Source organism: Lepus europaeus, chromosome 2 (assembly GCF_033115175.1).
Source record: "Lepus europaeus isolate LE1 chromosome 2, mLepTim1.pri, whole genome shotgun sequence".
Lineage (NCBI taxonomy): Eukaryota > Metazoa > Chordata > Mammalia > Lagomorpha > Leporidae > Lepus > Lepus europaeus.
Genome location: NC_084828.1, coordinates 15,347,405 through 15,363,347, shown reverse-complemented (window position 1 = coordinate 15,363,347; position 15,943 = coordinate 15,347,405). Strand labels below are relative to the sequence as shown.

General features: G+C 38.6%; 1 protein-coding gene across 1 annotated transcript; it reads right to left on the bottom strand.

The window, feature by feature from the left end:
• Positions 1-6,336: 6,336 nt before the first annotated feature.
• On the bottom strand, positions 6,337-7,014 carry CLDN8 (claudin 8). Its single transcript, XM_062175647.1, has one exon. The coding sequence runs from the start codon at positions 7,012-7,014 to the stop codon at positions 6,337-6,339; it is 678 nt and encodes a 225-aa protein (XP_062031631.1).
• Between the last annotated feature and the right edge of the window lie 8,929 nt (positions 7,015-15,943).

Here is a 15,943-nt window from a genome sequence, read left to right as displayed (position 1 = left end):
TTTTTCTCAGGGGGTTCCTCAGCTTTCAAATTGGAGGACACTTTCACTTCTCAAGCAATTCTATTCTTTATCATCTAATGAAGTACAGTTCCTCCTTCAGAGAGGACCACCATATAACTCTGAAGAAATATTTCCTGGGGCCGGTGCTATGGCGTAGTGGATAAAGCGCTGCCTGCAGTGCCATCATCAAGATGGGCACTGGTTCAATCCCCAGCTGTTCCTCTTCTGATACAGCTCCCTGCTAATGCACCTGTGAAAGCAGCAGAAGAAAGCCCAAGAGCTTGTGCCCTTGCACCCATGTTGTACACCCAGGAGAAGCTCCTGGCTCCTGGTCCTGGCTTTTAATCTGCCCAGCTCTGGCCTTTGTGGCCAATTAGAGAGTGAACCAGCAGATGGTTCTCTCTCTCTTTCTCTCTTCCTCTCTTTCTCTCTTTCTCTCTGTCTCTCTCTGTAACTCCACCTTTCAAATGAATCTTTTTGTAAAAAAAAATCTTTGTAAAAGATTCATTTGAAAGGCCGAGTTACAGAGAGTCAGAGGAAGAGAAAAGAGGGAAAAAGAGGTCTTCCATTCGCTGGTTCATTCCACAATGACCAGAGCTATGTGGGAGCTGTGTGGAAGCTTCTTCCCAGTCTACCACAAGGAAGCAGGGGCCCAAGGACTTGGGCCATCTTCTACTGCCTTCCCAGGCCATAGAAAAGAGCTAGATCAGAAGTGGAGCAGCTGGGACTCGAACTGGTGCCAATATGGGATGCTGGCACTGTAGGCTGGGGCTTTAACCCACTGCACCACAGCACCAGTCACTCTGTAGATTTTCATTTCACTAGTGTATCATCACATAAAAGTGATGACATATTAGAACATAAACTAATTTGATGTTTTGGGGAACTTGCAATATAAAACTCAACTGAAAAAAATTTGTCATGAAGAAAATAGTTTGCTGAATATAGAAGGTATACTGAAAAAGTGCCCCAATAAATCTTTAAAAAAAACAAATATTTGCCAATATTACTTCTTCAAAATACTGGGTGGATGATTCAGCAAAATAAGGAGTTAGGAAGGAAGAAATATTTATTTTAAGTGATGTTCAAACAGATGCATTCTTTCAGGATTGTCAATAAAAATAAACAAACAGAATTTGCAACCATGGATGTTCTTCCTTATCATGGCTCCCACCTCAGCTGCAAAACACAGAAAGCACGAAAAATATCAAGAACTACAGGCAACAAAGTTAGTGATGGTAGAAGCTGCACGAGAAGGAGAAGATGAGCACCAAGAAAAAACAAGCAAGAAAGTGGTGGGTGCCTGGATGGATTGTTTTTGTTTGTTTGTGTTAACAAAATTTACTCTTGCTTATAAAATAGAAAGAAAGAAACACAAATTATTTTTTAACCCGTTAGTGAGAAAGGTTGTTTAAACTCTTTCCTGAATCAGGAAAATGCACAATTCTAATGCTTTCTCTTTTCATAAAAGATTCTTTCCATTGTCAGTATTTTCATTGGCATGTTATTGGCACTTGAAAAAAGTAAGGGAGAAGGGAACTCCTTGAGTTTATCAAATTATAATTAATATCCAATAAATTATAGTTCTTCCTTCAAGAGGATTTCCATACACCCATATTTCTGTCTATAAAAATGAGAAAAATTCATCATAAATGATTATTTGAAAAATAAGGAGGAATCCCATCACAGCTTGGAACAATTATACAGACCAGGTTTCCATGCCTAATTGTAGAGGTGGGGTGATTGTCATACATGTGTCTCCTAGCAAGATAAGGCTGACCCTGAGCTTGGTCTGGTGCAGTGGGAGGTAAATGAGGATAAGTAGTCGGGGTTCAAGGGCCCTCACCAATGAAGCTCCACAGGGGCACTGCAGATGATCGAAGGCCTGCAGAAAGAAGTCTTGGATGAAGTCTGACGAGGCTAGAATATGGGCTCTGGGAAACCTGGGAGCCAAACTGGAATTTAAGAAGTCAAATTAGACCATCAGACACTTACTTCTTATTTATTATTTATTTATTTTTGCTTTGCTTTATTTCTACTGTGCTCAAAGTGTCAAACTTATCTGTAGGACTAGGAAACTGAACTGAGGATCAACTCTGACATTTTTGCTACAGTTTCCTGGAGGGGGATGTTGAGATTGGTTCCAGAGGATGGCAGTCTGAACCTTGCAAATCTTCCTTCCGGTGTCTGGTCCAAGGACTCTTTGGGTTTATTGCAATGGTCATGGCCTATCACTGTACCTCCTCTCCCTCCTTGCAGCAGCCTGTTGAGTGATTATTTTAGTGTTTTCTTAAGTCAGATATCAAGAGTGACATAGGGGCCAGGGTTGTGGCTCACTTGGCTAATCCTCCACCTGTGGTGCAGGCACCCTGGGTTCTAGCCCCGGTTGGGGCACCAGGTACTAGTCCCAGTTGCTCCTCTTCCAGTCCAACTCTCTGCTGTGGCCCGGGAGGACAGCGGAGGATGGCCCAAGTGCTTGGGTCCCTGCACCCACATGGGAGACCGGGAGGAAGCACCTGGCTCCTGGCTTCAGATCGGCACAGTGCTGGCTGTGACGGCCATTAAGGGAGTGAACCAAAGGAAGGAAGACCTTTCTCTCTGTCTCTCTCTCACTGTCTATAACTCTCACTCTCTCTCACTGTCTAACTCTGCCTATCAAAAAAAAAAAAAAAAGTGACATAGTTGTTGAATCCAGGGTTAACCACAAAATGCCTTTCATTTTCACTCACAGGTGAAGGTAATATTTGCTGGGAATAGATTTCTTGGGTTGCAGACTATCCTATCTCATGGCTTTCATATTAATTCATCATCTTCTAGCTTCTATATTTGTGGTTGAATAATATGATGGAAATATGATTTTTTGTTATTATTACTTACCTACATTTTAATATTACTTACTCTGTTGTTTTTATTACTATTTTTGTGATAGCTGGTAGAAGCCTGAATACTTCCTTTTTGCACTTGGTAGAATAATTTAATGAAAAGCTTTTTATAAACTTCCAAGGACCCTTGGTTTTATCTGCAACTTTGAGCCTTCTTTTCTTTTTCTTTTCTTTTTTTTTTTTTTTTTACAGAGTGGATAGTGAAAGAGAGAGAGACAGAGAGAAAGGTCTTCCTTTTTGCCGTTGGTTCACCCTCCAATGGCCACTGCGGCCAGCGCATCTCGCTGATCCGAAGCCAGGAGCCAGGTGCTTCTCCTGGTCTCCCATGCAGGTGCAGGGCCCAAGCACTTGGGCCATCCTCCACTGCCTTGCCGGGCCATAGTAGAGAGCTGGCCTGGAAGAGGGGCAACTGGGACAGAATCCGGTGCCCCAACCAGGACTAGAACCCGGTGTGCCGGCGCCGCAAGGCAGAGGATTAGCCTGTTAAGCCACAGCGCCGGCCTTGAGCCTTCTTTTCTTTTAAATGATTGCCCCTGCTTTATCTGTTCCTTATCCCTATCTACAAATTTGCCTTCCAAGCTCTTGAGTTTGATCTCTAAGTCCCTTATATTTTTCCCTATATATTGCAATTTTCCTATTTACTAAGCACTTTAAGTGCTTGGTCTTCAAAATACTAAATTTTTAATTCAACAGTGACCTCTAACTCTCAGCTTCCTGTATACTTTTAAAATGTGAAAATCAAGTTATTTAATTGCAAGATGCTTTTTAATCCTGTAATTATATCTGCCCTAGGCTTTCATATGTGATTGTCTACCTAGTTCAGGTTCTTCTCCCTTTTCCAACAGACCCATTTCTTCAGAGTCCCTAGTTACAGCATTCTGCAAGCCCTTCCTTCTTGTGTGGTTGTTAAGTCCCACGTGCTCTTCCCTTACATGATTCTGGGATCCCGTCCTTGTAGAAGTCAAGTTATGACAATTAGCAATAGCACAGAAGTGCAAGAGCTGTTGCAATTGGCAGGATCTAGTGACCTGAAAGGTACCATAGAGAAACTTGCTACTGGGGCCCTGGGGAGCAACCTTTGGACTCCCAGACCTCCAGCTTCAGCCCCAGGTCAATGCCCTCTGAGGCCGAAGGATGAGGAGACACCCAGCCCATGCCTAAATCGCTCACATTTTTTCTGGCCCGGAGATTACCTTCTAAGACCATGCAGGCAGACAAATGCCTTCTTCCCTCTGTGCTGTGAAGCAGGCAGGGTCTGGGTATCATTCTGGTTCTCTAAATCCCCTGCCTCCCCCACAGAACTTCATGCCTGGCCTTGGGCTGTTTACCAGGAATCCTTGCTTCTCACAGTATGCAGAGTTGAACAGGGGGTTGCTCTTTCCTTGTGGAATGCGGCAGAGACTGCAGCTTTTCATAATGCCTCCATCTCTGCCTATTGGCTTGGCCCCATTATGTGCCTGGGAAGGCAGCAGAAGATGGGCCAAGTCCTTGGGGCCCTGCAGCCATATGGGAAACCTGGATGAAGCTCCTGGCTCTTCGCTTCGGTCTGGCCCAACCCTGGCCATTGTGGCCATTTGGGGAGCTGATGGAAGCTCAGCCTCTCTCTCTCTCTCTCTCTCTCTCTCTCTCTCTTCTCTCTCTCTGCCTCTGCCTCTCCCTCCCTGTGGCTCTGATTTTCAGACGAATAAATTAAATTTTAAAAATATATTATTCTAAGCAAAAATTTAATAGTCATCTGGCACATAAAGCAGTAAATTATAAAGAAGTTGGGACAGAATGGAGAAGGGAGTTAAAGTGTAGGAAAGACCAATCATGAGGTCTCCTGGGTTTTAGAAGAAAGATGGCTGTGAACAGAATCACAGAAAAGCCCAGGAGAAAAGATTGTAGTTACACAGCCCTCAGGGGCCGTTTGTAATGATGACAGAGTGTAAACCAGGTGTAAGGTGTTCAGAGAGTCAGCTGTGGAAGTGATGTCTTTGGACAATATTGTAGAAGGAATAGCACAGCTCTGGAAATATCACCTCTCGAAATGCAAGCCAATTGCTTTTTATGAGGTAATATAATACATGTACACATACACTAATATGTTATATACTGAATTCTATATAACATCTTCACTTCTATTCATATGTGCATGTATATTCAATAATATATGTACATTATTTTACTCTTTTGAAACAAAAACTCTTTTATAAATTGATAACAGAAACAATGAGAAAGTATCAAATGATTATAAAAAGGCACAATTTATAAACACAAAAGACAAAGTACATAATATGCATAATTATGTAAGCTGGACAAAAATAGATATAAACTTTCAAATTGGATTTTCTGTTTCATCAAATTTGGAGGAAACACAAAGCTATAGTATTTCACAGTTTAGCAAACCTGAACAAAAATGAATCAAATAGGAAATTTATCTTCTGCAGAGCTGAAGTGACAATTTTGAGATAAGTCCACTTACGAGCAATGGAATGCTCAAAGTATAATTTTTTTTTTGGATTTTTGGGGTGCAATTAAATGAAAGCCAAAATATGTTATTTTTCTATGCTGTTATTTATATTGCTAAAAGCTTTAAGTCTGTACTCAATGATTGTTAAAATATTCTCATGCTTACATGAGTTTTTTTGTCAACCAGCGTCCTTATCCAAGTATAAGGACTTAAGAAGAAAATAATTTGCTTCCTTAGGATTGTTAATATTTTTTATCACAATTTAATCATTCTTCTTAGCAAGTCCTGAAAAACTAGGCTGAATACAAAGTTCCTTGCAGACCATCTGTGTTTTAATGATGTTAATTTAACACACAAGAAAACGAAGGCCTCTAGGGAAAAGATAAAGGAGTGAGGATTTCTAAACTTCTAGGCTGAAAAACAGAATATCAGAAAAACCACTTAATTTCCTTCAAACTGTTGATTACAATCTTCATTTTTAGTTTTCATTATACTGTATTAATCTCTAAGCTATTGTTAAACAATTAATATTAACTTCTTCAAATCTCTGATTACCCTGAAAAGCAGTAGTTGAGTTCTATTTATTCAGTACAATGGATCAGTATTTCATTTTAAATAAACCCATATAAGCCAGTCTCTATTTATGTGAGATACAAATGTCACGCTCAATCATGTACATAATTCTATGACACACAGAAATTATAGTTGTAAAATAATACAGTCTTTAACAATGTCATTTTGAAGTAACTGATAAAAGGAATAGAGGCTTGAACAATTTTGGCAAATTACTAGACTTCCTAAAACAATCAAAGCAGAATGTATAATATCTCATTCTGCTGAAATAGCTTATAGAATCATAAACAGCTGATGTGTAGCTCCTGTAATTAATGTTCAGCAGTCAACAACAGTAAATCAATGTTCCTTTGGGCTCCATAATTAGAAAATAGTGGGTATTGTAGTCATTTGCATGGCTTTATAGGTAAAGATAAAAAACATACACAACTACACATACTGACTTTTGGAGTATACACTCGGTGACTTCTTTTCCGTGTGATAACTCTTTTGGGTTGTGCGATGGGAAGGTATTGAGTATCTGTAGCTACTGCTCTTCTCAGTACAACAGAAACCACAGCAGAACAGGGTCCCTGCAGCAATCAACAGCAGCGAGGTGGTCCAGCCTATGTAGAGGGCTTCTCCAAGCTCGCGTTTCTGGGCAACATTCACTATGGGGTTGTAGAAATCCCTAATGATGGAATTAGCAACCCAGCTCACAGGGATGAGCACCAAGATGCCTGTGACGATGAAGATGATTCCAGCTGTCAGTAGGATGTGACCTTTCACCTTCTCATCGTCCCCAGTGCACCTAGTGCACTTCATACCGACGATGGCTGTCATGAAAGCCAAGAAGGACAGCACAGAAGCAGCACACATGAGTCCTCTGGATGCCTGCAGGTCTGGAGAAAGAGCCAGCAGGGAATCATAGACTTTGCACTGCATCCTGATGTTAGCGTGCCTCATGCAATTCATCCACAGGCCCTCCCAGAGGTTTTCAAATATCACGATGTTGCTTTCGATGAAGGCAGACACTCTCCACTGAGGCATGATGGTGACAGCCAACGTGCCCACCATGCCAACACCGCCAAACATCAGTCCAGCAATTTGCAGAATATAGGTCGCCATTATCCTCCGGAATAGATTTTATTTGCCTGAACTGAACTAGCAACGCTGTTCCGAAGCAAGATTCTCTGTGCCCCAGGAGAGAAGAGTTTCCAATAATACTTAACTCAGAACCCAGGAGCTTTTCAAATAAGAGCTGCTTTGCTATTTCTAGTAGATTAAATCCAGTGCTGGCTGGCTGTGTTGTCCCCAGCCTCCTCTATTGACTGAGAGGAAAACTTACAAATCAGGTATGGCAACTTTCTCAGCCAATAAGACGGGGGGATGGTAACTCAGGTGTGTCTAACCAACCAGAGATACTTGGAATGGCTGGACCTGCACATAAACATTCTTTGTAATTCTCTGTTTTCCGAGAAGACAGCAGTATGTTTACCTGCAGGCATAATTATGAATGTTTGCACAATCAAGAAATGAGCCAATCTCTTGCAATGTAAAAGGTGCATTTTATACAGGCAATTGTGTAAAAGCTGCTGTGGGCAAGGTATAAAATAAAATACCTGCTAAGAAATCTTCAAGGTCTGTCAAAATGCCAAAGTGAAAGGAGAGGAGGGCATTGATGGACTGCTCATACCTGGGAAAACCACATTCTTTGAATACATGTGATCCAAGTAGTTTTAATTTGTCTACAACTTCAAAGCAAGCCCCGCCAGGGTAAAATCAGGGAACATATCATGCTGAAAAACAAAATAAAGCTAAAGTCCTCCTCCTTGGCACCAAATGCATTGTTTTCTTTCAAGCCAGAAAAACTACTTGTTGGTATTTTTCTGATAATCTTGATTTAAAAACTAGTTGATTTTTTTAGTGTAGCAAACATTATAACATTTAAATTATGGGTGACATGCAGCTTGCTAGCTTACTTTGTGGTTGTATCTTTATTGCTCCATCTGGCTGAAGGAACTAGAATTCTACAGATGATAGAAAAGTCTTGGATCTATGCAAATGTCTGATAGATTTAAATAAGTTGTTTACAGGACACACCAGCTGCATTAACTGAACTGAAAATATTAGGTGTTAACCAAATTTGTGTTTTGTACTTTTTAATATCACATCTTCAAAGGACATAGGAGCCCCTACATAAGAGCCAATTTGAACTATGTCTTCTCAAAATAACGATGATGGTAACAGGGGTTCTAAAATAAGCAGAAACTGACATAGGAATACTCCCCTAGCAATATTCTTCTGGAGATCACTGTGAGCTCACCGTCCTGTCTTCCAAATCTTCAGTCTGTGCTTAATTTTTTTTTTCATCTTAACTCCTTGAAATGATACTTTTTTTATAACTTTAATTCCTCTCTGCTTTCTTGTGTAACTTAAACTCAAATGTGAGCATGTCTTTGGCTCACTTATTAAATGTGAAAGTTTAATGGTTCAAAAAATCTGAGTGGTTTATGAAGATTATTGAAATATAAACTCTCCATAGAAGGGTGGGGAAGAGGAAGGTGCCAAAGTAAATGATTGCCTAAAAATAATTAATCTATCACCATCCAAGCTATTATTTTATTGGCAAGACATTTTGAAAGTAAGAAAAAACAAAAGTTATATTTACAATAATTTCCTCTTTGTTGATCTGCAAAAGGCTAAACTGCAATATGTCTCTGATATTGTTGTAGAAAATACATAGCATTTTCTTTTTTTTAACTGTTATTTAACAAATATACATCTCCAATTTACATATATTTCCAAATATACACTCCAATATACAGCTTTTGGATTATAGTGGCTTTTTCCCCTCTATAACTTCCCTCCCACCAGCAACCCTCCCATCTCCTGCTCCCTCTCCCATCCCATTCACATCAAGATTCATTTTCAATTATCTTTATATACAGAAGATCAATTTAGTATATATTAAATAAAGATTTCAACAGTTTGCACCCACACAGACACACAAAGTGTAAAGTACTGTTTGAGTACTAGTTATACCATTGATTCACACATGGCATTTTCTTTATAAGGTTTGTATCAGTCATGGATTTGTTGCAGAGTAGGAAATAGGTTAATCTTGTAGAAATAATCTGCAATGCACAAAAGAAAATTTAAACAGAAACAGCAGGTGTTTGTATTTTTTATTTGAAAGGAAGAGAGAGAGAAGAGGAGAGGAGAGGAGAGAAGAGAGAGAGAGAGAGAGATCCCCAAATGCCAACAATGGTTGGAGCGCAGTCAGGTTTATAGCAGGAATGGGGGAACTCTATCCAAGTCTCCCACATGGGTGGAGGGAACTCAACTACTTCAGCCAGCACTTGCTACCTAGCAAGTTACGGATTAGCAGGAAGCTGGAATAAACAACAGAGTCAAGAATCAAATCCAGACACTCTGATATGGGATGTGGGCATCTCAAAGGGTGGCCTAATTTTGTGTCAAATGCCTGCCTCCTATTTTAAACATTAATTGCCAATCTGGGAAAAGCATATGACTAATATATTTGGAAAATGAAAAGAAATGATATGAATGATTGAGATAATGATCAACTACACACACACACACACGAGATGTAAAGGGAATATATTAATTCACCAAAAATTTCTTTTCTAAATTTCTAAGTGACAGACTTCTTAGGAGCTGTTTGAATATTGTTGAGCATCCACATCAAAATGTGAAAACTTGAGATAGAAACAGATGTCTATGTGTCTGCGTGCTTGGCCTTCATAGGAGCTGTCTCTCAGGTGTTCATTGATGTGTTTCTTGGTTTCATGTACTACCAAATCTCTTATTTTAAGCATCGAGCTTCACCAGAAATTTATGTCATGCAAAAAATTTCCTCATTTCAAAAATGCTAGGTACTTTACTACTGAAATTATCTTAGCCAAAAGATTAGAATCTGAAAGAGAATTTTATCCTAGATTCCTATTAGAATAATTATAGAGTTAACTGCCCTAATAGGAACTAGCAGGAGACATCCAGGTAGGTGTTTAATCAGATGATGATCCAGGTAACCTCATGATATTTTGAAATAATCATGTCCTAAAGGTCACAGGGAATGAAAAAAGCAGGAAAAAGAAATGCAACTACCAAGTTTGCCAGAGACAGAAAGTCCTAACTTCATATTTTTAAACAAAAAGTTAACTGTTTACCTACTCTTGTGTTCTAGTGAGATGGTTAACTTCGTTGAAAATTCTGGCAGTGTTGTGGTTAGAAATTCAGTCATTTCAATAATATTTTTATTGCTCTTTAATTTTAGATTCACAGAGTAACCTCCACAGTTTCTTTTTCTATAATTGTGCTTCTGTTTTTATAAAGGACGAAAATGCTACCAAGAACTAAAGGCAAAAAAATGTGCTTATGTTGAGGCACAATGTCCCTTCTCTTGGGGGTCCCATTTGTCTACATGTTCAGAAGAACATCTTAAGTTTATCAAGTAAGAAATGCTATATTCCAAAAACCATACCTATGAAATTTATATTTATTAAATAAAAGCTTTCTAAAAAATTTACTTAATTACCTTGAACCCTGATAAGTACAGAGCACATATAAATGCTTCTTGTTCATATAAGATAACACAAAGCATACATGGCAACCACCAGGCCATTCTTGTTTTGTCATCCTTATTTTTATGCCCATTATTTATTTCTTTGTTTTAAGATTTATTTATTTATTTGAAAGGCAGAGTTACAGAGAGATGAAGAGAGAGAGAGAGAGCTATCTATCTATCTATCTATCTATCTATCTATCTATCTGCTGGTTCACACCCAAAGGTCGAAAAGGCTGAAGCTGGGCCGATCTGAAGCCAGGAGCCAGGAGTTTCTTCTGGGTCTCCCGTGTAGTTACAGGGTCCCAAGCATCTTCCACTGCTTTCCCAGACACATTAGTAGGGAGCTGTAAGGAAGTGGAGAAACTGGGACACAAACCAGTGCCCATATGGGATGCTAGTGTCACAAGTGGCAGCTTTGCCTGCTATGCCATGGTGCCAGCCAGCCTCCTTCCATTATTTCTTAATGCACCCTTCTGTGTTGAGATCCTGTTGTTAAGAATATTTGAAACAATTTTTGCTTCTATCAAGTAGTTGCCAATTTCTATTGTTTTCTGTATTTGTTTTTGTACTTTTCTCTTGTATTGACAGTTTACAACCTGTATTTATTTTTCATTATTTTTCTCTGCTAATTAACTGTACTTGGCTGACCATTTTGTACTGAGAAAACAATTGAAAGTATCAGTAGACATCTTTGTTTGTTGTTCCTAAAGTAATATTGTTCACTGCCACATGTTCTCTTGAACCACCATCCTGTTTGTGCTTCTTGATGCTCAGCTGTTCTTCATGTTCTCTATATTGAAAATGTTTTGGCTCCATTAGCAGTCCTCTATTTCTGCCACACCTCTATAACCTGTTTTCAGTTGCTTGGCTTAAAAAAATGATCTCCTGCTGCTATGGAAAGTATGCAGTGCCTTAGCCAGTGTAGGCTGTCGTAACAATGTACCATAGATGGGGTGACTTTAGCAACTCATTCTTCTGGAACATAGGAAATAGTAGATCAAAATAACAGCATCATCTGGCTCTGGGGAAAACCTATTTCCTCTTTTCCAGGAGGCAGTCTTTTTGCCATGTTATCATATGACGTGGAAAGAAAGGGAGTTCTAGTCTCTTTCTCTTCTAGGACACTGAAACCATCATGTAGGCTTCACCTATATGAACTCATTTAAACCACATTATTCCCCAAAGGCTCCACATCTAACTACCATTACATTGAGTGTCAAAGCACTGACCAGCAACTCTTACGGGCATAAAAACATGCAGTCTATAACATCTAGCTGCCAAAAAATCCAAGCAATTAAATTTTAGTAATTCTGAATGGTTTATTCTTTTGTTTAAGATTTATTTATTTATTTGAAAGTCTGAGTTACAGAGAGAGAGGAGAGGCAGAGAAAGAGAGAGAGAGAGAGGTATTCTTATTGTCTTAGAAGTCAACCCATATTAGTAAATCTTCTTTTTTATTCCAGCTTAAATTGTGAAAATAAACTTTAAAATGGGCACTAACAATGGTGATTATTGACAAGCTTTTGCTTTTTTCAGCTTTCTATTGCATTTTTTTATTTTTATCTATTTATTTATTTTTGACGGGCAGAGTGGACAATGAGAGAGAGAGACAGAGAAAGGTCTTCCTGTTCCATTGGTTCACCCCCCAATGGCCTCTGTGGCCGACGCGCTGCTGCTAAGCGCACCTCGCTGATCAGAAGCCAGGAGCCAGGTGCTTCTCCTGGTCTCCCATGGGGTGCAGGGCCCAAGCACTTGGGCCATCCTCTGCTGCACTCCCGGGCCACAGCAGGGAGCTGGATAGGAAGAGGAGCAACCGGGACAGAATCTGGTGCCCCAACTGGGACTAGAACCTGGGTGCCAGCGCCGCAGGTGGAGGATTAGCCTATTGAGCCGCGGCGCCGGCCCAGCTTTCTATTGCATTTTAAAGTCTTAATATCTGAATCTAGGTGAATTTGGGTATACTTTGGGAGATAAGTTCATGCATTCTGCTGAGTATGGTATATTTCATATGGCCACTAAGAGATTACAAGTTCTGGGAAATAGTTAGAAAAAAACTTACATGCTGTGAGATTTTTTCCCCCTCTAAATGAATAAGTGATTTGTATGGAAAGAATTGGCATGAACAACCCTAATTCTAATGATTTGGGGAAGTTTTTTAAATGAAGTGAACTTGTTAATGCTAACAGCAGTGACGGAGTGCAGAATATTCTCAATGCCCTAGTTTCCTTTCACCATTGTATTTTATATTTAGAACATTCTTTAGAAGGCAGGGGTTATCAAAACCCTCTTTTTAATTGAGCAAACTAAAAACTAGGAGAGACTGTGCCTTTCACAAGTCTACACAGCTTTCACTTGCTGAGTCAACAGAAATGGAACCAAGTTTGCATCTAAAGCACCTCCCTACCCCCCACCCCTTTTTTTTTGGATTGCCTACTATCTTCCCGGAAGAAATGGATAAAGGAAATTTCTTATATTGGTTCCTATGATGAAGATTAGTGAGAAAACAGAATTTATTCTGCTTGTTTTCTTTGCCTACCACATTGCTGTGAACAATTTGCATGGCTAACTTTTGTAATTTTTTCTTTGATTCAGATTCACAGAAATTTGGAATAAATTTATTCAGATTCTCTCTGCTCAGAGAAGTTCCTACTGGGGAAACCTTGAAGACTATACCATAATTATTATTATTCTCTAGATTTTAAGATAGTCCCCCATGCTGAAGTCACCATGGTATCCTTTCTCATCAATCTCCCATTTTTGTCACTATCTTGATAGTTCTTTAATTATAAGAGGGAGTCATGACACATAATGATCTGATCACCACGGAACATGTATTTTAAGTAAACGCTACATAAATGTAGAACAATGAAGTAAATGGTTTCATGTGTAATTGCCCTTGTCCTGTTGAAATACAGAAAACCTTCATTTGTGTTTAGCAGAAACTTCTCAGTGACCAACAGAGGTATGAACGCACTGTGATTTTATTTGTCCATCAGAAATATTCTCTTCAGTTATGCACCAATATTTTGCTCTCTACTTTTGACCATAGAGTGAAATAAAACATTTTTAGATTGTAGAGAACTGCATGCTACTACAGTAATTTATATGACTTGCTTGGAAAACACATTTTTCAAAAACTCTTAATTTTATGTAATAATCCTCTCTGCTAAAATATAGAGCATTTGTGAGCCTTGCACATGGAGAACAAAGGGGCAATGAAAGACATTTCTGGTCAGACAGAAATATTAATTAATGCTAGAAATGAAAACATCAGATAATGAATAAAAACACCTCACAATTTTGTTTTGAATTCATAACTATTCACAATTTTGTCAGGTTAATTATAAAACACAAAGAGAAAAGAGTATGTATTTAAGGTAACATGCTCAATATGATTACATAGGCTTAACACAATAAATTTTAAGAAGTATTACATAATATGCTAATCATAAAAACTATTTCACAATTATTAAAATATATTAATAATTAGGATTCTTAAGTAGTACCAAAATTAACTAATTATATGATTTGAGTCTCCCAACCACCTTATTAGAACAATACTATTACAATGAAAGTTTTACTGAGCAAACTGAGTTTTATGCAGATTAAATAACTAGCCTGAGGCCTCATAGCCTACAAATGGAAAGGCCAGTGTGGAAATTCAAGTCTGTCAGACACTGAGACCATACTCTTGATCTACTGTGTCCTTTAGGTCATTAAAGACCTACTTAGCTCTAAACCTAACAGATCGCTTACATCAGTATGCAGCTTTATCTCTTGTAGCATAAAGGCCTTGATAGAGCAGAAGTAGTTGACTGCAATAATACTCAACTCCTTGAGAGTTTTCAGTAGCACGATTTGCAGGATGAAGAGAAACAAGATCTTTCTGCTTCCTATAGTAAAATCAATTGTTCGACATAAGAAATTGTGAGTAATTTATGACAAAAAAGGCCATATAGCAAACATGTACACACACACACACATACACAGATGCATGCACACAAATCTTTATGAGAAAACAATAAGGGAGCATAAGAAATGACTTTCTTTTGTAAAGTCAAAATTAACAGGATACGGAAAAGTAATTAACCAGGCAAATAGAGCTAAGCCATGTTACTGATTAATTTACAAAACAATTAACTTTCCACTTAAAATTCGAATTAAGATTTTTGTCTGCCTTAAGCAACCAATGTTTGCAAAATTTAATAGGGTTAGACATTAAGTGTCTTACTTAAAATTAACTTCAGATCATACTAGGTAAGAATATTATGGAAACAAGCCACGTATGGCATTCATGATTTCTATTTATGGAAACAGTAAGACAAAACCTTACAGTATATTACAACATGTTGAATTTACTAACATCTTTTCTAGAATGTAAGGAAAATTAGCAATTATTTGAATTCACATTTCAAAGACTCACACTAATAGAGACTAATTTTTTTGTAAAAAATTCAACATGTTGCTTCATAAAATATCTTTTAATATTTCTTTTTCAATAGCTTAACACGCATACTATGTACTGGATACTGTGATAGACTTTGAGAATCAAGAAATATGAAGTTTTTTAAAAGTTCATGGGTGGGGCCAGTGTTGTGGCATAGTGAGTAAAGCCACCACCTGCAGTGCCAACAACCCATATGGGCTCCAGTTTGAGTCCTGACTGCTCCACTTCCAATCCGGCTCTCTACTATGGCCTGGGAAAGCAGTAGAAGATTGCCCAAGTTCTTGGGCTCTATACCCATGTGGGAGACCTGGAAAAAGTTCCAGGCTCCTGGCTTTGGACTGGCCCAGTTCTAGGTGTTGTAGCCATCTGAGGGAGTGAACCAGAAGATGGAAAACTCTCCCTCTCTCTCTTTCTCTCTCTCTCTCTCTCTGCCTCTGCCTTTCTGTAACTCTGTCTTTCAAATAAGCAAATGATTCTTGAAAAAAAGTTCATGGAAAATTGAATTAAACACATTATTTGGTGCAGCAAATTTGAAATCCATGCATAGTTTGTTTCATAATCTGCATTACTCATAAACCTTTTAATGTGCCCTCTATATGACATAGTCTTTGTGTATCATTTTACAAATAGAGCATTGAGAGGGTGAGGGAAAGGACTCCTGGATCAAGTAATTCTGGTACATCAAAGAAAGTCATTAAAAGTAATAATAATAATGTAAGCCAATGATAATACAGCTGTAAAAACACTAGATTTGTCTGTGAGTGCATGTTAAAACTGATTATTCCCCTAATCTTTTGTGCATATGTCTTTTAGAAAGAGTTCCATGAACACTAAAAGATAGTGCTTTTAAAGACATTGTAATAGAGTACTTGTATGTTTTCATATTTGTGCAATGTTATTTTAGCATTCCACAGTTCAGGCTCTTCAAGGTCAGAGTCTTGGCTTACCATTACACATAACTGTCCTTTTTACCAAGTTTCCCCTTAACACCCTGAACACAAAACTCTCTTGTTTCCCCA

Excerpts from the sequence above, each read along its gene's own strand:
- CLDN8 (XM_062175647.1), bottom strand. The coding sequence starts at position 7,014 with ATGGCGACCTATATTCTGCAAATTGCTGGACTGATGTTTGGCGGTGTT.